The 24,547-nt window shown below is 44.4% G+C and overlaps 1 protein-coding gene across 1 annotated transcript in view; it reads left to right on the forward strand.

The window, feature by feature from the left end:
- Nucleotides 1-24,547, forward strand: part of LOC311225963 (uncharacterized protein) — a gene marked incomplete at its 5' end in the record, with an annotated part of 100,832 nt that overhangs the window by 38,016 nt on the left and 38,269 nt on the right. The window contains 4 exon segments of the mRNA XM_084311349.1: nucleotides 404-1,743; nucleotides 17,287-18,320; nucleotides 20,734-20,781; nucleotides 22,423-22,470. Coding sequence (XP_084167475.1) covers nucleotides 404-1,743; nucleotides 17,287-18,320; nucleotides 20,734-20,781; nucleotides 22,423-22,470 — 2,470 coding nt within the window.

The following is a 24,547-nucleotide window of genomic DNA, read 5'->3' on the forward strand; positions in this document are numbered from 1 at the left end:
TTTCATATGAAAGTTATAAGTATGCAGTATAATAACTACATCTCTGACGTTTATAACAAACCAAACCGTTGTTTAGCAAGCTATGGTTATTTCAATAGTACATGCACCATAGACATTCATGTTATGAGTGGGTGTGCTGCCTGTGGCAAGATGGCCACCATGTGGCAACGTCTGTCTCCATTAGCCAGCAGTGCGGGTGAGTCATCTAGCCTTTATGTCTATGGTTATCCCTACCATCAGCTAGCAAAAGTGAGAGCTAGCTACCGTTAGCTGTAACATAGCAGCTCCAGTGTTTGGTAGCTAATGTTAATGCTTATGCTTGTTCCTTAGCAACACAATTCCACAGAAAAGGTCTATTCATTGGGCTCATCTCCGTTGGTAACAAGTGTGTCTGCTTCCACAGGTGAAAGGCAAGACGTCGTGGAGGGAGCGGATGCTCCGTGCCCAGCGTTACGGCCACCTGACGCACCACTGCACCATCTGCAAGAAGGACTTCAAAGGCTTAAATGTGTTGAGGCATGTCCTTTCCCACCTGAAAAAGAAGAAAAGACCACGGTGTATACTCTGTGGGAAGCGCTTCAAACAACAGTCCTTTGCCAAAACGCACGTCTTACAGCACATTGAGGAGATGTGCAAAAACAAGCCGAGCGGGCGAAAGTTGGACGCACTGGTGACTAAAGCGGAGGCAACTCCAGTTGTCAACGGAATGGGGGAAGTGTCGGAGAACGAAAGCCCGGGTCAGGATGAGAACCAGCCCTCCAACACCCACGTGCAGACCCTTGAACAGAAGCCCAAACCCAAACCCAAGCCGCCCAAACCCGAACTTAGTAGGGAGGGCAGGATCATCAGGAACCTCCGCATGCTCATCAAAAAGACTGCTTTCCTCCACAAAAAGCACGGGATGTTGAATTTTGAAGATGAGCAGGTGATCATCCAAGAGGACGTGGTGATCGTGAAGGGTGTACCTGTGAGAGGATGCGGAGAAGCGGGGAAGGTGGATCGAGATGTACCGTTGGCAGAAGTTGGGGGAGGAGAGGAGGGCAAGGAGACGCAGGATCTACCATTGGCTGAAGGGGAGGGAGGGAAGGAGGCGCAGGATCTACCATTGGCTGAAGGGGAGGGAGGGAAGGAGGCGCAGGATCTACCATTGGCTGAAGGGGAGGGAGGGAAGGAGGCGCAGGATCTACCATTGGCGGAAGGGGAGGGAGGAGAGGAGGGGAGGGAGGCGCAGGATCTACCATTGGTGGAAGGGGAGGGAGGAGAGGAGGGGAAGGAGGCGCAGGATCTCCCATTGGCGGAAGGGGAGGGAGATGAGGGGAAGGAGGCGCAGGATCTCCCATTGGCGGAAGGGGAGGGAGAGGAGGGGAAGGAGGCGCAGGATCTCCCATTGGCGGAAGGGGAGGGAGAGGAGGGGAAGGAGGCGCAGGATCTACCATTGGCGCAAGGGAAGGGAGGAGAGGAGGGGAAGGAGGCGCAGGATCTCCCATTGGTGGAAGGCAGGGGAGGAGAGGAGGGGAAGGAGAAACGAGATGTGACGGAAGGGGAGGAGGAGAATGGAGCAGGAGAAAACGGGTGTGTGGAAGATCTCATCTTCTACCTGTGCCCTTCAGCGACCTGCGATAAAGTGTTCATGAGGATGAGCAGCACAGTGATGAAGCACGCCTTCAAGTGCCACATTAACGAGGAGCACATGGTTGAGAAGGCATTCTTTCTGGCCAAGCGGAAGTGCCCCCTCTGCTTCAGGTAAGATACATCAACTGCATCCAGTGTCATATTATTAGGCCTCACTGATCAGCTATGCCAGTGGTTCTCAACCTGGTAGATGGACCCCCAAGGGGCTTGCAAGATCATTTTGGGGGGGGGTCATGGAAAGATATACAAATACATAATCTTTTATAATGTTTGCTTTAGATGCTTTTTTCTATTTACTGGGTATTGGAAGTCTAAAAAAGCTCTACAATCATTAAGCAAGTTCAAGCTGCACCTGGTCGTTTTCTGGGGGGGGGAAACTTACCTCTGAAAAGTGAAAATAAAGTGAATGTTTATTATAAATAAGTTAACTGGAGCCCTGGAGCTAGAAAGGATCTGTTTGGCCTCATCATCTAAGAGCAATATTGCTTCACTTTGTTTCAAAGGGTTATATTTTGGATTTCTGTCCAAATTATAAACAATATTCAAGTATTTGTGACTAGTTATTGTCGAGGGCTCTTCTCAAAACTAGCCAATGCAGCTTTAAATAACCTGACCAGAATTGCATACAAATCATTAATTGGTGTCAAAGTTCACTATTCAGTATGCTTAACTATGCAGGGGGGTCGCCAACAGATATTTTTTGCGGTCCCAAACCAAAGAGCCTGAGAGACCTTTTGAATTGAAAGTTCTAAAGACCCAATTTGGATCCAAATCACATTATAAACAAATAGATGGCGGCAAAAAATTTAAACATTGAGGAATGGAGACATGTTTTCATTCTCTAGCTGATTGACTTAACTTGATACTTGACTATCTCTACAATGGGCATTTGAAGGTAGGGATGCCCCGATCACGTTTTTTGCCACCGATACCGATCACCGATCGTCTTGAGCCATATCGGCCGATACCGATCCGATATCGATCGTTTTTGATTAAAGAAATATATATATATTTTTTATAAAAAAAAGTATTTTATAAAATATATTATATAATTATACTTGTAGTTGTATTATCTGCGAGACATCGCCACCATGCAACAAGTCAAAATGCTCGCTATCTCCACTGTCTGTGTGTATACTCTGCTTTGGTCAAATCACATTCAGCATGCCCTCAGCAGGGTATTTCTGCCGCTCTGCAGATATACCCTACTCCCTCAGCTAGCCCCCTTTGTGACTGCATGCAAGCCGGGGCTCGAATACGCATCGAATCACTGTTATAAGTAGAGGTGGGCATAGATTAATTTTTTTAATCTAGATTAATCTATCTGCAATCCTGGATTTAATCTAGATTAATCTAGATTAAAATGGCAAAAAAATAAAATAAAAAAAACCTGCCGAAGGCATTCAAAATATGTGTGTTCTACCCAAATAATGACCAGAAGTAAGTCCTTACTTTTTCTTTCCTCCTTATGTTTCTCAGGCCAGGTGGCCCATTACACCATGAGCCCATCTCCCGTTTCCAAATTGCATTACAGACTGTTTGAAAAAGCTGTTTTGCTATGATAATTGGTAATGAAATATCAAAATAATGTTCAATAAGATGTACTTGTGTTTAATAAGTTGTTTTATTCAGAAGTTAACACAAATAAATAATATTACCAGTACAGTACAGTATCTAGCACACTCTCAGCAGCAAAACAGAAAGAATCATTTCAAACTTGAACTATGTGACATGGCTTGAATCAACTGCTCCAGTGGAGTTGCTCAGTGGCCAATGGTGTCAACTGTGGTTGTACTGGGCAGCTCCCAGGTGTGAATGGAACTGTGTGAATGTGAAGCAGGGCATTCCTGAAAAAGAGCATCTGTGCTCAGCGAACCTACCCTGGGTAAATAAATGTAAAAAAAAAGAAAAAATTAAAAAAAAAAATGTAATTTTTTTTTATTTTTAATTTTTTTTTAGGTTAATGCGTTAATTATATTATCGCGCGATACTAGTATAGCGTTAACGCAGCACTTTAACGGCCCAGCTCTAGTTATAAGACATTGATATCAGGAGCTATCTGTAGCTACTGCTAGCCGGCTAGATAACGTTAAGACAATGCCTCAGTGAACTATTTAGTTGAATGGGACATTTCGTTTTGAACAGTGAGCTAATGTGAGCTAACGGACGTATCATACACTAGTACTAGACTATTGCTGGAGCATTTGTTGATATCAGGAGCTATCAGTAGCTAGCCGGCTAGATACCGTTAGACAATGCCTCATCATGTATTAAACTAAAAGTGAATAGTTGACTGGGTCATTTTGTAACGGTAGCTAACGTTAGCTCACGGAGGTCCCAGTGTCTCACTAGACTAGACTAGACTAGTGTTTACACACGGTGCGGGAGGGGCTGGAAGAGGAGGAGGAGGAGGAGCAGACGCCGCAGCTCTCTCCGTGTGTCTGAGACAGAACTCAGCGAGTGAGATCTCCGCTCAGAATTGGATCATGTTTTTCGATCGGTTTTGACGGATCGGCGAAAATAAAGCATTATCACCGATCACCGATGGCATATTTAGACTGATTATCGGCCGATACCGATCGGTAGCCGATCGATCGGGGCATCCCTATTTGAAGGCATATCAAAATGTAGTTAAAGGAATTAACCCTCCAAAGAAAGTGTGCAGTGCACTCATAATATAGGATGCGGAAGGCTTCTGTCATCCTTGCTTTCACAAAACGTCTAATAATTGCAACTGTTTTCCATTTATAAGTCAAATAAATAACGAAACCACATCCAATTTGTTCAATTGATTGAGTATAGAAGGAAAGAACTCAGTCTGAATCAGTGCAATTTAACATGAAATAAAAATCTGTCAAAACATCACAGATTGAGCCTTCAAAGCAGTAATCACATTAATTGACCGTTTTAACCTGTTAACACTTTAATCGCCGAAAACGCCGGAACTCGTTTTTCCTAGCCATGCTCATTCTGCCGAAGACGCCGCAACTCGTCTTTGATGTCAATATTTCAAAAATCTGTCATCGAAATAATATTTCCTTTCCGGAGCCCTGAGACACACTGCAAAGCTCCACTGAACTCTCTAGCGGTTCAAGAGCGCCATCTGGTGGCAGATCGGCAGATCGCCAACCGGAAATTAACCTTTGAACCGGTAGTGCTCATCCATATGTGGTCCGGGCACTCGCTATCGTTAGAGAGACTCCGTCTTGATACAGTGAACATCGATCGGTGCAAATAACTCGAAAAAACATGATTTGGACGTATATAATATTATACAACCTGGAAATGGATCGGGCATTTCTACATCCCATAATAGAAGAAATTCTGTTCCACGCTCATCTGCCAGCGGCGCGAGGAAGCCACGGTGAGTTTCAACATTATTTTCTAACGTCTTCTATACTAACTGATCTGATGAACATATGACCCACTCTGGATGAATCATCTAACGCTGCCCACGGAATTATAAACGATCCCCCGCCCATCCGGTCATCATCAGATGATACGTAGAAACTTCTAGAAGCACATCCAGTTGACATTTTTTATCTCGCACAGATTCCTACCAAACTGTATTTGATCATCAATATAATGCATTTAGAGCTATAAATCACGTTCTGAAGAAAGCTGCAGAAAACGATAAAAACATACTTATACTTTAGACCATATTTTAGTATGAATATATGAATGAAAAAGTTTAACGTTGCTACACCCTGAACAATACATATAGGACATTGAATGGGCCATAATAATGGCAATTTAGCAATAGAATTAAAAAGGTTATAGCCCTGCAAAGAAGGGGAACTTCTCCATGCTAAATAGGGCTGGCGAGGGATGGTAAATTATGAATTTAACCCCGGCGATTAAAGTGTTAAGCGGGAGGAAATTAGGCCACTTTACTGGCCAAATGCTAGTATTTTTTACGTTTGGCTGGTAAAAAAAATCAGATACCCGCCAGTTGGCTGGTAAGCCAAAAGTTAGTTTCCTCCCCTGCTGGAGAGTATACAAAAAAATAAAACATTCTGCAATCACTGCACTGGCAAACGGTGCGCGTCTTCTGAGTGTTCGCTTTAGTTGACAGTGCCACGAGAGCACTGCACAAGACCACCCGCGGACATATAATGTTTAATAAACGTTTGCGCAGTACTGGCCAACCCGCGGACATATAATAATAAAAGTCCCGCGGTACTAGGCTAGCCATCAGGAGCACTCGCAAACAGATAACGTTAAACACAGCAGAAGATGGAAAACAGACAGACTGACCAACGGGGAACTGCATCCAACCCTAGTACAACCCTCGAGTATAAGTTACTAAGGACACATTAAAGGACACATTTAAATCACAGAGGAGTAATGTTAGTCTACTGGAACTGTATACAGTGGTTAGCTTCTAGTTAGCGTTTAGCTATAGCTGCTTGCTAGCTAACGTTAGACCCGTGTGCTCAAAGCAGCCAGCTAGGTGCATCTGTTATGACTATAATGTTTCCAAAAAAGCACCGGACTACGACGTAAGGTTAGACATTTTATTTCATGCTCAAAAGCCCCTGGCTTGCACATCGCAGTCACGAAAGGGGCTAGCTCAACCAGTGCACTGTGCACAACAGCACACCAACCCAACTGACGTTACCACAACACTTGACGGTACTTCACAGCACTGTCGTAAGACCACCGTGCTGTCTTAAAGGCACAGTGTGCCTACCCAGATGCATACACAACATTGACGTGGCTTGACATACAAAGAAGTAATTATCACAATTAGCGATTTTTTTTGTCTGGTAAAAAATCTGTTTGGCTGGTAAAAAAATCAGATACTCGCCAGTTGGCTGGTAAGCCAAAAAGTTAGTTTCCTCCCCTTAAGCTGTAGCCCTATTTTCATAATTTTCGCCTAAAGGTACATGCCTAAGTAAATGGAAGATTGCTCCACTTCTACAATGTCAATTAGCATGTTCTTGGTATCTAGGAACATCTAGGGACCTGGGGTATGTATTCCCAGTGTCAGAAATATTGTGTCTGTTACTAGGCTTGAGTAAATTGTAATGAAAAAAAGGAGAATATAAATGATATTTTTTTGCATCTGTGCCGTTGAATAACACTGTTACAATTGTGCGCGAACCGAGCTTGCTCACTGAGCTCATTCACCACCTTATTGAGATCAAGTGTACAAAAAATCTAAGCAGATGAATAAAGGGAAGATGATTAAACAGAAGGATTTGTAGATACAGTAATAAATGATAATCGATTTAACACATTGTCCCCCATGCATTGTACCCATCCTTGGGCCCAGTCTGCCAGTGCTGTAACCCTATGGAGATGTTTACCTTCTTTGCAGGGCTATAACTTTTTCAATATTATAGCTATATTGACATTACTATGGCCCATTCAACATCGGGTATCTATCGTTCCGGATGTGGGAACGTTATTGTTGTGAAGGGCCAGATTAAACCGAATATATATATTTATTATATATATATATTTAATTGTATTTGTATATTCTCTAATATTCCTTGATATCCCTTGTATATTCCTTGTACAATATGCATTGAATATCCATTCTAGCCTACTGAACATCCCATAATAGTCTCCATTCTACTATTGGTCGAGACCTTGGTGCCAGGCTGCCATACCCCCCAGACCCAGTTCAAACGTACCGCTCAACATGTACGAACAAGTCCTAGTTCCGCGTAGGAATCTGGCTACCGCACCACTAACGGTACTATTTGTTCATAGTGCGTATATATACTGCGCTACTAAAGTAGGACTTCCTTTTTAGTCCAGTTTCTTACCCTCCAATAGAGTGACAGACGTAAAGCCTCCCCGCGACGCCACGTGTGGGAGTAAGGCCAAGTTCGGCCTACCATCGGTATTGAGACATCGTGTATATTAATATTTGAATAGTCATATTTGGCACTATATCGTCGAGTTGGACGTAGTCTATTAAGCTAATAATAGTCTATTCATATGTAGTGCTTCGTGTGGTGAGAATACTATCGTAGTCAGTACCCCATCGTTTCGGGCAGAGAACTGGCTGCTTATCCAGGGTGGCCGACCCCATGTGAGGCTGCACCCGAGGAGCCCCAGAGCCGACGAGCGAGTGGACCTGCATACCGGATTATTCTACCGACGACAGCCCGCCTTCCCAGGCACGGATTATGCTTTGTGTACAGTGATTATTCCATGGATAAAGACCCCCGACACTGCCGTGTGTTGGAACCCCCCCCCTTGGAGAGGACGCAAGGTGAGGAGGCGCTCTGCAAGACGAGGTCGCTTCACGTCTCTCCTCCGTGGACCGGAGAGAGCCGGCCCACAGAGAGTCCAGCTGCTTTCATCTGTGGTCCAAGGATCGCTGGCGCATTGAACTGCACTACTGTGGGTTCACCCAGGATACCCTTAGCCGGACGAGGCAGCCAGACTCTACCCCCCCCCCCCCCCCTTCTCCAGTTGTCTTACAAGCGACCGGAATTCCCCCCTAGTGTATCCAGTTCTATAATCATTAAAGTATCATTGCTATTATTCCTTAAATATTCCAGGTTGTATATTTACCGCCTGCGCCACCAGAGATTGGACGTTCTCTATTGATATACCAACGAATACTCATTTGCCATAAAAGTGCATCCTATTTCAAATCATAAATGTAATTAAGTGATTGCTCTACATACCTTTTGCTATGTATTAATTATTATTAAATACATACTTCGACTTCGTACATTTGTGTTGGATCCGTTTCATCTACGTGAGAGTGTTTATCATAATATATTTATGCCGAGTACTGGGTGGCCGAATATAAAGTACAAAGGTAGTGGTAGTAAGTATCTAGTAATACAGTCAGGGAATTGTACCCCTCAGTTACAATTGGTCCTTCGAGCCGGATGGTAATTAGTGTAATATTAATATAGTGTTATTAATATTGAAATGGCCTATGATGAACACTCCACGAAACGATCCTCCTAACCAACGCCCGCAGCGCGAACGACGGCTCCCTCAGTACTTAGAGGCTTACGCTGTCAGTCAACAACCTAGTCTTCTACTAACAGTAAACGCGGTAAAACTAGAAAGTAAAAAAAAAAAAAAATGTCTAACCCCAACGCCCAGACTACCCCGACCATAGAGGCCCCTACGGGTTCTAATGTAACTGACCAAGTTCACGGTGGGGACCAGTGGGAACCAGACATGACTTCACACCCCGCCAGTACTGAAGAAGTAGTCCCCGATGAGTCCCGGGAGGAATACAACGCTACCGAGAGAGAACTCGGCACGGAAGAAGACTGGGAGAGCACCGTGGAGATAGAGCTCCAAGGCTCCGCAAGGAGTACCCCGAGGGAAGGCTCCCCTATACAACCGCCTTCTCCCAGCGAGGCAGAGAGGACCCTACAGCAGGCCTTCCTCATCAGCCTGAACGCCGCTGCTGAACGCGACCGACTGCAGATCCAGCAGCGGAGCGAAGAAGAGCATATACGTCTAGAAATAAGACGCATTCAGAGGGAAGAGAATGTGGCCCGAGACCGAGCAGACAGCCAGCGAGCAGCTGCTGGTGCTCTACGGGACGCAGAGCGCGACAGACAGCAAGCGCAACTAATAGAACAGCTGATCAGACGGACAACACCCTCTCCCTCCGCCAGAGGCTCCAGGAACTCGTCTAGACACACCTCCAGGGCGGCATCCCCTAGCCGAGTAAACAACCCTGAACTTGACCAACAGACGAGGTCTATACCCCCCACAGACCACCTCCCCCCACCGGTCCAAGCGAGACCTAGCAACCGGGAAGGAGCAGCATATCCTGTGGAGAGGCTAAACCAGAGACTACAAGCACTGGATGACCTAACTGAAGACGAAGAGGAGGAGAACCACGCCCGACGACAGCACAGTACTCTACCGGACCAGGAGGTCCGGTACAGCCCAGGCTATACTCCCGCGGAGCTGCGCTACAGACCCCCGACTCTATACACGGGTGAGCACGACGCACGACCCGCACCGAGGAACAGCACCTGGACAAGCGGGCCATGGTACACTGCCGGTACCAGCCCATACCAAGGAGCGGGAGGAGACTCGCCTAGGAGGCCTCTCCCCCAACGCTCGCCGATGTATCCACAGTCAGCGTCATACATTGGCACGCCTATGGTACCCGACTTCACCCAAGAGAACCGGGCCCAGTATACAGAACTCCGCATGTGTCTGGAGACCATGTTGGTGGATGTATTGGATGAACGCCATAAATACGCCATCCTACTGAAGCACTTAAAGGTACCCCGCGCACATAATATAGCGCTCGCCTACGCAACTTCCACCACCCCATACACAGCAGCGCTGGTAGCATTGGACCAGAGGTATGGGCGCATATGGGATTACGTGATCCAGGAGATCCGACACATCGACCGCTTACCCCCAGCAATAGACAATCGAGCACTGGACGACCTGTCCATCAGAGTGCAGTCCCTGGTGGTCTGGTCAGCCTCTTTAATGTCCATCTTTGTGACGTGTCCCGCTGTGATGAGCTTCTCAATCTCAGCGCGATATACACTCTCTTGGGCGGGGTTCTTGGCTAAGTGCCGCTCCGTGTTCAGCAGGTACCGTTCTGTGGCGTCTGTCTTGGCGTGGAAAGTAGGCATTCCTTCTCGCCGCAGGAGTGGCGTGGCGTATCTCAACACGCCGTTGACCGGGACTCTCTTGGTCCCTGTCTCGAGGAGGTGAATGGCGTAAATGTCATATTTAGAGCGAATGTCTTTCTTTCCGTTCTTAAAGGGCATTTGTTCCTAAAGCTCCCGGAAGGAGAGTGGCCCACGCCTATCCCGAGGGAAGCCAGTCAGGAGGAGGCTGAGAATAAGAAGCCTGTGTTCTGTGGATTGAGCACTGTTATCTCCGCAGACCCCAACATAGATGATTGCACTACCATAGAGAGTGCACAACAAAGGACATTCCTACTGCACTACCTACCGTCTCTACAGACCCGCCAGAAGTGGGTAAAGGAGAGAGACAATTTGACAGAAGGAACAGTCGTCATGATTATTGATCAATCACTGCCCAGAGCTATGTGGCCGGCCGGCCGCGTAAGCAAAGTGATCACCGGTGCCGACGGCAAGGTCCGAGCAGCTGAAGTGCTTGTCCAGGGTCGCACTTACACCCGTCCCGTGGCGAGGCTCATAGAACTGCCCCGACTCCCAGACACAATCGATGATGACCATGACCCTATAACCCTATGACTTTGTGAAGTTGACTGACCCTACAGCAAACCCTTATGTGTAAATAGACAACGCGATTAATCTGTCTCTGCTTAACTGATTAGGTCTGGGACCAATCAGGGGGTGGCTGTTGTGAAGGGCCAGATTAAACCGAATATATATATTTATTATATATATATATTTAATTGTATTTGTATATTCTCTAATATTCCTTGATATCCCTTTTATATTCCTTGTACAATATGCATTGAATATCCATTCTAGCCTACTGAACATCCCATAATAGTCTCCATTCTACTATTGGTCGAGACCTTGGTGCCAGGCTGCCATACCCCCCAGACCCAGTTCAAACGTACCGCTCAACATGTACGAACAAGTCCTAGTTCCGCGTAGGAATCTGGCTACCGCACCACTAACGGTACTATTTGTTCATAGTGCGTATATATACTGCGCTACTAAAGTAGGACTTTTTAGTCCAGTTTCTTACCCTCCAATAGAGTGACAGACGTAAAGCCTCCCCGCGACGCCACGTGTGGGAGTAAGGCCAAGTTCGGCCTACCATCGGTATTGAGACATCGTGTATATTAATATTTGAATAGTCATATTTGGCACTATATCGTCGAGTTGGACGTAGTCTATTAAGCTAATAATAGTCTATTCATATGTAGTGCTTCGTGCGGTGAGAATACTATCGTAGTCAGTACCCCATCGTTTCGGGCAGAGAACTGGCTGCTTATCCAGGGTGGCCGACCCCATGTGAGGCTGCACCCGAGGAGCCCCAGAGCCGACGAGCGAGTGGACCTGCATACCGGATTATTCTACCGACGACAGCCCGCCTTCCCAGGCACGGATTATGCTTTGTGTACAGTGATTATTCCATGGATAAAGACCCCCGACACTGCCGTGTGTTGGAACCCCCCCCCTTGGAGAGGACGCAAGGTGAGGAGGCGCTCTGCAAGACGAGGTCGCTTCACGTCTCTCCTCCGTGGACCGGAGAGAGCCGGCCCACAGAGAGTCCAGCTGCTTTCATCTGTGGTCCAAGGATCGCTGGCGCATTGAACTGCACTACTGTGGGTTCACCCAGGATACCCTTAGCCGGACGAGGCAGCCAGACTCTACCCCCCCCCCCCCCCCCCCTTCTCCAGTTGTCTTACAAGCGACCGGAATTCCCCCCTAGTGTATCCAGTTCTATAATCATTAAAGTATCATTGCTATTATTCCTTAAATATTCCAGGTTGTATATTTACCGCCTGCGCCACCAGAGATTGGACGTTCTCTATTGATATACCAACGAATACTCATTTGCCATAAAAGTGCATCCTATTTCAAATCATAAATGTAATTAAGTGATTGCTCTACATACCTTTTGCTATGTATTAATTATTATTAAATACATACTTCGTACATTTGTGTTGGATCCGTTTCATCTACGTGAGAGTGTTTATCATAATATATTTATGCCGAGTACTGGGTGGCCGAATATAAAGTACAAAGGTAGTGGTAGTAAGTATCATATCTAGTAATACAGTCAGGGAATTGTACCCCTCAGTTACAGTTATATTTTTTCATTCATACATTGCCGTGTTAATACCGTCGTGAATATAAGTATGTTTTTAAGGTTTTCTGCAGTAATTCCTAAAACGCGAGTTATAGGCCCTGACGCATATGATAGATTATCGATTGGCGTTTCTTTCCTATACACGCTATATTAAAAAATTCAAATGTATATGATCGGTATACATTATGCTTCATCATGCGTGAAGGAAAGGGGAGGGGGGGTCGTTTATAATTCCTTGATCGTCAGTAGCGTCTTATTTTACTTTGGGTTGATACGTTGATCAGATGGATTGCCGTGAAATGAATAAACAATCGGGCTGAAAATAACGTTACTTTCCTCTTACCGTTCGCCGATGAGACTGGAGGAAAAATATTCCAATTATTTGACGTCGATCTGCTAGATCCATTTCCTGTTTGTATGACTCAATAAACGCTGAAATCATATTGATTATTGCGTTTAGAAAGCGATCCCAATGCACTCTAGTGTGTATCTAGATCCACGCTACAAGATATTACTGCCGGAGGAATTTCCTCAATGCACCGAGCGCCACTTCCGGTTTGGCTTGGAGTGTAACTCGCCCGACATCCATCAGGCGGCGGTATTGAGGCGTTGCAATATCAGACAGGGTCCAGCTGCAGTCCCGGAGGGAGGCTGGATGAATTATGAATGCCATGGCGAAAAAATGAAATATTGATCCCAAAAACGAGTTAACTTGTTTCTGACTCACAACGCATTGCGGGCAATAACGAGTATACTAGTTTTTGGCGTCCAATGTGTTAATTATAAATTCATATTTGACCTTGAACTTGACCTTATTATGGCCAAATCATATATCTATGGATAGGGAAAATGCTCCTCTTTCCAATGGCAGGGTAAAATCTGGATTTAGTCATTTCCTCACGGTTTTACGATAAAAGAGATATAATTATCTTTTTTCCGATAAAAGTCTTATTTTCGGTAAATCTTACAAAACATTGGTAAAAATGAAAATATACACTTTGACTGCTGTTTTGATAGGGTTATGGTCTTTACTCTTGGCAATTTTTTTTAATAAAATAAAAACATTACCTCTTAACCCTTTATCTGCCGGAGCTTATTCTCATCCTTGTAGCCTCTCTGCCAGCACTATTTGTCTATGGAGATGTTCACCTTCTTTGCAGGGCTATAACTTTTTAAATTGTATTGCTAAATTGACATTACTATGGCCCATTCAACATCAATTATCTATCGTTCAGGATGTAGGAACGTTTTACTTTTTCATTCACACATTCATACAAAAATACGGTCTAGAGTATAAATATGTTATCGTTTTCTGCAGTATTTCATAGAACGTGAGTTATAGCCATAAATGCATATATTGGATCATCAAATGCAGTTTGATACCGATTGACGCCAGATTAAAAATTTCAACTGTACATGATCCCAGACGTTATGACTCATCATGCGCGGTTGACCGGAGGGGGGGGTCATTTATAATTCCGTGGCAGACGTTAAATCATTCATGTCGTATGGGTGATATATAGATCAGAGCAGTTTGTATCGAAAATGGTAAACAAACAGGCTGAAACTCACCCCAGTCTCCTCGTAGCGTTGGGTGATGAGCGTGGAGCAAAAAGATCGCTATTATGGGATGTTGATCTAGGTCAACCATTTCCGGGTTGTATATTACTAATACACGTCCAATCATGTTGTTTATTGAGTTATGGCAACGGATCGATATGCATCGCGAGTGGCCGGACGGAATAGGGAGACACACCGGCGTCACAATTATCAACATCCGGTTGCAACTCGCCGATCGGCCACCAGATGGCGGTATTGAAGCGTTGGAGAGTTGAGCGGAGATCTACAGCACCAGTCAAGGATCCGTGGGTGAAATATGAATACCATGACAGAAATTTGAAATATTGATCTCAAAGACGCTGTAAAACGAAAAAAATATATAGATAGAATTATAGCCCTATTTGTTGCCTGTCAATTGCCCTTTCATGTGACAAAATCCGTTCAGCGGTTCTCGAGTTACATGCCGATATGTGAGGCGTGCGCCAAAGTACACATTACCACCCCCGACCTCCGGGGGCTCTAGCTCCGTCAATCATTTGGCGATCTCAAAAAAAATTGGAAGGGTTGTAGCCAATGAGTGTTGCTTTCCAATGATACCCCATGATATGATAATTGGGAATCTAATACGGTCTCTATTGATCGATTTATGATAAAGAAAAGCAGGGTCCCCCAATTGGGGGACCTACAGGCTTAACGGCTTTTAACACCCATCTGACGACACTATTGATATGAGAAATTTGAAAGTTAAGAATTTCAGGGTGTGTTTTCTGCTTGGGGACTGATGGCACAAGTTACTTTCAGACAAACATATCAACTATATAAATACAAAATTCCATGACAGAAATTTGAAATATTGATCTCAAAGACGCTGTAAAACGTCATTGGCAGATTACGCATGGCGAGGAATGACGTGGTAACACGTCATTGGCGAGAAAAGGGCTCTCATGAGGACGATTCGCGACGCACCACTTTGCTGACCTCTAGCGGCTCGGGTGTGCATTTCTTTTAATACAATATATAGATAGAATTATAGCCCTATTTGTTGCCTGTCAATTGCCCTTTCATGTGACAAAATCCGTTCAGCGGTTCTCGAGTTACATGCCGATATGTGAGGCGTGCGCCAAAGTACACATTACCACCCCCGACCTCCGGGGGCTCTAGCTCCGTCAATCATTTGGCGATCTCAAAAAAAATTGGAAGGGTTGTAGCCAATGAGTGTTGCTTTCCAATGATACCCCATGATATGATAATTGGGAATCTAATACGGTCTCTATTGATCGATTTATGATAAAGAAAAGCAGGGTCCCCCAATTGGGGGACCTACAGGCTTAACGGCTTTTAACACCCATCTGACGACACTATTGATATGAGAAATTTGAAAGTTCAGAATTTCAGGGTGTGTTTTCTGCTTGGGGACTGATGGCACAAGTTACTTTCAGACAAACATATCAACTATATAAATACAAAATACTTTAAATACTTAAATTATCTGCCGAAAATGGTTTGAAAAGGGCACTTTCGGCTTTCGGCCGAAAGGGTTTTAGCACCGAAAATATATCACTGAATGTCAAATAACGTGTTGTTGTGATGACGTAATCAAAACGTGGCTACATTGCATGCGCAATGTGTAACGTGAGCAGCTTGGCAGCTCTTCCTGCATTCTACAGCCTGCGACAACTCCTCTTGGGACTTGCGCTGTTTCTATGTAAACTCTGCGAGCAACGCATCCAATAAATGCGTCTTTAACATGCTTTATATCCTCGCCATTACTATATGCCCGTCGCGGTTAAAAACCTTTTTAACTAACGTTAGCGTTAAGCTAGCTAACAGCGCTTCCATTCCTTTCACCTGTCTCGCTTAACACTTTGAATGCCAGCCACGTGTTTTTTTTATTGGCGATTTGAATTCATATTTCATCAACCGAGCCTCAGGTTAGTGTTGCAGACTCTCTCTGAGCTCAATTGGGAAGATACCGCCCCCTATCGTCTATCCCTGTGTAACTGCACCCCATTACTTTAGACTGATGAAGGGGGGGGGGGGGGGGGCAGTTTCCTCATTTTACTTTTCCGTCAAGCCAACTGAAGAATCCATTGTGATCGCCGGCCCGGAAAACGCGTGGATTATGTATTTACAGTACCCAACGCTGAATCAATAAACGCGATCGATATTTGGAATGGCGATCAGGAATTGGAATAATCTTTTTGGATAACATCTGATCTGAGGTAAGGAATTTATTTTATCAGTCTTAGGATAATCGGAGCTATTTTCACCTATATATCAGCGTTTGCCCTATGCGTGTGTGTCTGTGTGCGATCAGGAAATGAGAGAATCGATATTTCAGATCGCTTCTATAGCATGCATAAGTAGACATATACTATCGATAATCTAGCGTTTATTTGAAAACGATAAAAAAAATAGGCTGAAAAATTACAACGTTTTTGTGTATGCCAGAATATTCCAGTAAATGCCGTTTATCACGGAATCTTTATATTTTCCTTGAAAACAAGGGCTTTTCAAAATGCTATAAAACGGAAATTAAGCGATTATATATAAAAACAAAATCTGTTTCGACAATGTTGACTGCAAACAAGTCGTTGATAAACGACGGGCAGATTAGACACATAGCCATAATTTAAGACAGAGATTATGCGTTATTGCGTTCACAGCGCTATCATTGAATTAAAGTGTTAAGCTACGTCATCCCCCGCTAAGAGTCACGGGAGATGTAGTAAATACAACAGTCCTTCCATGTAGGCTAGAACGCAGTGAATTATGACTCGGTAACCACTAGAGTAACATCATTAAGTCTGCTATAAGCTATTTTCCCTCTCGTGTGTGTGTCTTTATGCAGATCTTTATGCAGTTTTAAAGCACCTTGGTTTTGTTCTGAATGCACTTTGTTGTAGTTATCCTACAGAGAAAAGAAAATGCACTCGACTTTAATGCACATTTTGTTCTATGCAAAGAGAAGATGTTTAAATTGTACAATCTTTCAGCAGTCAGTCTGGAATTAATGTATGCATTCAAAAGTGCTGAATAAATGTTTTATGGGCCCATAATAGTGATTATTAATATTATTTAAGTTAAGTTTTGCCATAATCATGTATTTTGCCATAATCAGGCAGCTGGAATTTTTTTTATAATAATACATTATACATATATTTATATTAATCATTTTCCGCCTTTTGGCATTCGGTTTTCGCCCAACTGTTTCCTATTTTCGGTATCTGTTTCGGCCAATAATTTCCCATTTCGGTGCATCCCTAGTAATTATATGGATCTATAAAAAAGGTTGTTATGGTTGTATAGAAGATAAGTCTTTCCTGCACAGAATTAAATTGGTGCTGTATCTTCCTCCTCCCACCACAGACAGATGCAGTACCTCCAACACTACAAGGACCACATTAAGCTCCATGATGCTTCCCTCCGACACTTATGCCAACACCTGGAGTGCAGCGAGCGTCTCCTGACCCACGTTGAGCTGAAGAACCACATGAAGACCCACCAGCCCTTCAAGCCCCAGTGCCCCTACCCGGACTGCAGACAGGTCTTCTCATGCCTCTCGGCTCTATACGACCACGAATGGAGACACTACACCCAAACGCCAAAGAGAGACGGCAAAGACAAGCAGCAGAACGCTGAGGCTCCCTGGAGGATGAAGATCAAGGACATGTGGCTACCGGGTAGCGAGGAGCAGAAGGAGAGTCCCATAACCCAGCATTGGGGGCCCTCTGAACCCGAGGATCCAGCCAAGGAGATGGACAGAGTTGATGTTCAGGCGGAAGGCACAGTTGTCTCAGACATCAGTGGTCAGGACCCCTCTAAATCAGACGCTGCCCCAGAGGGAGTGGTGAGTTCCGAGCCCAGGGACTTAAACCAGTCACTTATCAACGGACACGAGAAAGGGAAGCGAGACCAGGGAGAGAAGTCCGCCTCCCACACTGTAGCGCCAGAACAGAAAGCTCCAAAGAACCACTTGAACATCAAAGAAGTTGACAATATTTCCATCTTTATGGAGGGCATCACGCCACCCGTGGGGGTGCCACATATCACTGAGCATAAGACCTTCAAACCCGATGATCCCCCCTACAAGCCCACGGCCATTGCTCTCTTCATGCGGCCGCCTCCCTCCACCTACCTGAATGAATCTGTGCTCTGCATGCGCAAGAGGAGGTCCACAGACGAGGAGCTCCCATCTTCTGAGAAAAATAAGAAGTATATCTCATGGACGAAAAGGAAAAAAGAGGTGCCTGCTCGGCTGGTTGAACCCGAGGCCTCTCCGTTGAAGACCAGGCAGCGCTGCAGCAAGTGTCTGTCCTCTTTCAACAGCCCGGAGGAGCTGAAGCAGCACCAAGCCCTCAACACCTGCTCTGCACTCTTCGGCTTTGACTCTGATGACGACAGTGAGTACGCTGGACTTGGAATGGTTCATCTAGATGTGTCTTGTTGCGAGAAAGCATCAATCGGTGCCCCCTGTCAATGAATCGTCGGTTTGGTGTTAGACGATCGTTAATTTATTAGTCAATTTGTGTGCTTTTTTTTACGATGCTGAATGGCAAAGCTCTGCAGTCCCGCCCAGTTTGGTGATGTGCTGCTGGTCCTACTTTAAATTTTTTTCTTGGACAGTTCAAAACATCCAATGTGGGGTTTATCACATTTTACACACATTTATATTATTAATTGGACTTTTCAAATGATGCCCAACAAACCAACAAGAGCGCAATTAACTCATCATCCAGGTACTCAAAAGGAGCTGTGCTGTCTGAAAGCAAATTGCAGTGTAACTTTGGGTCAAAGTCATCTTTAAAGATTTTTTTACAAAATGTTTGTCCTTTGGGGCATATCCCGTTCATGTGTAATATTACAACTTGTGCAGACTTGTCATAGTACAGGGGTGTACAGTGCGACATATATATCGCACGTGCTACAGCAACAGCGGTCTGTGCGATGGATGGATTTACTTCAATAGCACTGGTGCGATAGGGATTCGGTTCATATAGATACTCTTATTTTGAAAATCCTGTAGCGGGTCTCATTTCTGCCCACGCGCAGCTCCAGCTAGGCTCCGAAAGCTAGCAACATTCAGGTGCATATGATACTCTTATTTTGAAAAAACTCTTGTGACAACTCGACGAGTCATATCCGCGCTTCTGCAAGCAGAGCAGCGCGTTGGTCGGTTGGTGCTGCTGCGTTAACACAGCAGTGCGCCTACACGTCCCGAAATAAGTCTGTGGTGTTTTTTTTTTCTCGCAACGGGTCAAATGCATCTACATGCTTTGCACCGTCGCCATTCCTTTATGCGCACATCGCCCGAAATTAACGTTTATGTACCATTACAATCACTACAACGTTAGCAAGCTAACAAGCTAATCCTGATCAGAGGCAGAGCCAGCAGACAGTGTGGACTGGGGAAAGGGAAATGGGGGGGCACTCTCTCCCCTTCCCTGTGTGTGTGCGTGCGTGCGTTTGGAAAGACGATGAAGTCACTAGTCAGGACTCAGGACAGGAGTATATTATAGTAAACTGAGGATGGACAGATAATGTTGATATTCAAATAAACAAGTTTCGAGAGGAGTGGAAGTTTGAAGACAGACTAGACTACAATATGATGCGGGGGTGGTGAGTTGAAACAGTGTGTGAATGAATGAAAACTTTATTTAACAGATTGCAGAATGGGTACAATACAGTACGGCTCAATACACACAATTGTTAAGGGGATGCAGACCAGAGAAAGACGTTTGTCTTGTTTACATCAGGGTCCCCCATTGTGTGTGTGTGTGTGTCCCAACCGACCCCACTTCTATGTTTCAATAAATTATTTGCATTTAAAACTATTAACGCTGACTCATTCCTTCAGTCCACTCAAAATTATGCTAATATTCCTTATGTTGTTTATGATATTAATTGAAAATAGCATATGAGAGTATCATAGTAATAATAACACATGGCGATATACTAAATGACAGCCAAACATGGCACTGCAACTAAATAACACAAATACAATAGGCACATTTGTGACTGTTACAAATATAACACGTTTTATACTTGTGCTACAAGATTTTGGCCTGTGCTACAAAACTATCAACCTCTGTAGCACCAGTGCTATGTGCAAAAAAAGTTAACGTACAGCCCTGGATATAGAAGCTACTGCATGCAAGAGCAGCTGATGCACCAGGCGGTGCTGAGTATTGTAGTTATCTTGCTCAAACTCCAGTAATTATACATTTTCTATTGGATTTTAACACAGTGGTGTGTATATTATGGCTTTTGTATTGTGGATATGTTAAAGCTTAGTCCATAAAATGCAACATATCCTCATAGAGAGCGTCTGAAAAAAGCCCAATGGGAACATTTGTATGTTCTATGTAAAGTTCACCTTTAAAGATCCACAGAAACGGAAGTCACAGCACAGCGAGCCTCCACGATTTAATGATTTAATGTATTTCCAAATGCAACAGACTTCTGAGGTGGGGCGGGAGGCCGATATCAAAATGTATTGGATATGTTTTGGGGGGTTCACCCTCGCATTTATATAAAGACTCACGAAGTGAGGCGTGTTTTCGAGGGAGAGGAAGGATTTTATTTTATACGTACATTTTTAACTTTTTTTTTGGCACATGGTGATAAATAGATGTGAAATATTTATCTAAATATAAACGAAATGGTGATAAATACCGGTAGATGAGAACTACCGGTACATGCAGACAAAATTGGTAAAATGGAAGAAAAACACCTTTTTATTTCACTGCATCTTTACTGGTAGGATCTACATGTGGCATTTTTAAGAGACACATGTTCATTCTTGTTCCTCTTCAGGTTTTTCTGGTGAGGCGAAGGAGGAGCCAAATTACCCTATAGACATCAGTAAGTTATTGACCCAGAGCCATCCCATGTTAAAGGGATACATCTGATTTTCTTTTACATTAAGTGTTATAAAATGCTTGCCAGTAGTGTAATGGCCGATGCATAACCGCTAGCTTTCGTGTTGTTTTCTTGCAGAATGCTATTTTTTAAGGATACCCAATACAATACACTGTTTTTGGACTATATTACTATATATAACAACAATACTGACCAGGTATTATTAAGTGCCTTGCAAAGTGCAGATATGAGGTTTTGTTCTTCGGCCAAATATGATTGTGAATGCGCATGCTTGTGTTACCGAATGGTGGTGCTGACGTTAGCAGCTAGGATCTACAGTCAAGCTAAGCTAAGATTATAACAGGATAACACCAGTATAATATCACCTGTGGTTCACTGCCAGGCATCAGATCACATTTGTCTTGTGACTTTTTTCATCTCTTGCATTTCCAGCAGTCAGTATCTCTATTATATTCCCAACTCCATTAAATTTGAGCTGAAATAAAAAATGCCTTTTTAAGCATTTTAGATTACTTCCCCAGTGTTATTGTGCACCTATTTAACACATTCCCTGCCATTGGTTATATCCATCAATATAGCCAGTCTGCCACCACTCTACGCCTATGGAGATGTTCACCTTCTTTGCAGGGCTATAACTTTTGAAATTGTATTGCTAAATTGACATTACTATGGCCCATTCAACATCGATTATCTATCGTTCAGGATGTAGGAACATTATACTTTTTCATTCAAACATTCATACAAAAATACATTCTAGAATATAAGTGTTTTTATCGTTTTCTGCAGTAATTCCTAGAATGTGAGTTATAGGCATAAACGCATATATAGATGATCGATTGCCGTTTATTCCTGATACACGCTATATTAAAAAATGCAACTGTATATGATCCTATACGTTATGCGTCATCATGCGCGGAGGAAAGGGGGGGGGGGTCGTTTATAATTCTGTGATCGTCAGTAAATGCTTTATGTAGTATGGGTGATATATTGATCGGTTTGATCGGTTTGCAGTGAAATGAATAAACAATTGGGCTGAAAATGACGTTAACGTCCTCTTACCGTTCGCCAATGAGACTGGCGGTGAAATATCCCAGGTATACGACGCCGATCGCCTAGGTCCATTTCCGGTTTGTATGTCGCAATAAACGCCGAAATCATATCTTTTAAGTTTATAAAGCAATCCATTATGTACATAGTGTCTGTCGGGAGCCTTGCGACAATATCTGACAGCCGGATGAATTTAATCGACGCACAGCAGCCATATCCTGTTTACCAGTGTAACTCGCCCGACCATCCACCAGGCGGCGGTATTGAGCTGTCGTTGTATTGAGCCGTAGGGTCTCTCAATATCACTGTACAGCGTGGTCTGGCGGTCAAAGCATGGCGGGCAATAACGCTGTACAGCGTGAACGGCGGTGGATGTGTTAACAATATATACCAACGGTGATACAAAAAAATCTGAAATGCAAATAGTTTTTAAAATCTAGCCGAGAGATTGAAACTCTTCATCTCTTCTTGCAGACTATTAGCATTGACTGCTTTTGGATTTAAGCCTGATCTTCCAGCCTTGAGAATATTGTTGATCCTTTGAGTGACATTTGCTCTTTCTCTCCATTACTCTAGATATTTCTGTTGGAGTTAAGGAGGACCAAAATGATTACAAATACCTCAGTAAGTAAGCATTTCTTTCTTTCTAAAGGCAGCCTGGGTTTCTGGAAACATACCTAGTGGCTGGCTGCCCCGTCTGTCTGTTAAGACTTCCACACCCTCATGAATTTTACTCAAGCGGTAGCTCCACTGTGGGCTAGATCCACAAAGAATGTATTCCACGGTGCTAGTTGCACCCTACTTACAATTCATTATGAATTGAAAATGTGGGACCCTGGTGTAAACAAGACGAAAGTCTTTCTCTGGTCTGCATCCCCTTAACACATTGACCGCCAGCAGCAGGGGGCGCTGATACCCCATTCATCGCCAGGTCTTTATTCAATGGATATAGTTTTAGACTGTGACATTTGCGAGTGCTTAAAATATATCTTATTATATCTATGGGTCTAATAACGCTGTCGAGTCTCAGTGAGTTGCTTCTAGTCAACATGCCAGAGACGGATTGTTTTTTCATCTGTACATTTCCGTTTAATACCGTTTGTATGGTTTGGGTGTTTTTCAGTAATTCCAGGAAAAATACAAGAAAAAGGCATTTTACTGTAATCCAGTCATCACGTTGTAATTTTTCGGCTGATTATCTAATCATCCTGAAATCAACGCTAGATTATTGTTATTATGTCTCCTCGTCTCCCCCCCCCCCCCCCACCGCAGCCAACGGTAAACAGCCATACACGGTCCACACAGATAGCTGTGATCGGGGTAGAAATAAATGTCAGATCAACGATAAAATTTATATATAATGTTCTTACCTTGTATCTGATGCAAAAGAGATGATCCAAATATCTGATTGCAATTCCAAATAATGCTCGTGGAGGTCTGTACCACACTACCGACCGTTTCACAATGACGGGCGGGCGGAGTTACTGTACAAGATCCTCCTCATCTACAAATCCCTGCACGGGTTGGCCCCTTCCTACCTGACCAACCTACTCCACCCCTACACTCCAGCACAAGGCCTCCGCTCCTCCAACTCCGACCTCCTCACCATCCCCCGCACCAGGCGTTCCACACTGGGAGACCGAGCTTTCGCTGTAGCCGCCCCCAGACTGTGGAACTCCCTCTCCCCCCCCATCTGAGGCTCTGACACCATCAACCTCTTCAAAACCAAGCTAAAAACCCACCTGTTCACACTTGCCTTCACGCAACACGGCCCCGCTCCCAAGTAGCCCACCCCTGACTCTTTAAAGGGGCTATGCACTGCTATTCCTAGCACTATTTGGGCAACTTTACACAATTCCTGTTAGTCTATTGAAGACATTTGTAATTTTTTTTTTTTTTTAATTCATTGTTTTATATTTCTAATCAAGTACTCGAAACCATCATTTTTCAGCCTCAAGAAATCAGGCTGTTATGGCCTGGCTCCGCCCATAAGCACTTTGAGTGACAGTCAGACCACAGTCTGCACTGGTAGAGGGAGGGAGGGAGGGGGGGGGAAGAGAGAGAGAGTTCAGTTCAGTTCAGAGTTTTTATTTGCCACATGGAATAATACAATCATAGTTTCTTCATTAAAAAATCATAAATAGTCATTCCATGGACAAAAGGAGCAGGAAGAAGAATACATCTTATAGTTACCTTACTTACTTACTTACTTACCTGCCCCTTATTCCTAAACTAACATGTATTTTCTTAATGGTCGGCGTATAACCTTATTTACACAAATAATCATTTATACCATGAGAGAGAGAGAGAGAGAGAGAGAGAGGGAGAGGGAGAGAGAGAGGGGGAGAGAGAGGGGGAGAGAGAGAGGGGGAGAGGGAGAGAGAGGGAGAGAGAGGGAGAGGGAGAGAGAGGGAGAGGGAGAGAGAGGGAGAGAGAGAGAGAGAGAGGGAGAGAGGGAGAGGGAGAGAGAGAGAGAGAGACCCCTCTCGGCTCTCTCTTCCTTTCGCTTTTTTCTTTCTTTCAATCTCCCGTGTGGCGCGCGGCCGGCAGGTACCCCCCCCCCACCCCCCCCCCCCCCCCTCTCTCTCCCTCCCTCCCTCTCTCTTCCTTTCTCTCCTTTCTCTCCCTCTCGGCCCCGCAGCTCCACTCGCCGTCTAGTCTAGGTAGAATGGGGGCGGGCATTAGCTCCAACCACAGAGCC

Source organism: Notolepis coatsorum, assembly GCF_963971535.1.
Source record: "Notolepis coatsorum genome assembly, chromosome: 3".
NCBI classification, from domain to species: Eukaryota; Metazoa; Chordata; class Actinopteri; order Aulopiformes; family Paralepididae; genus Notolepis; species Notolepis coatsorum.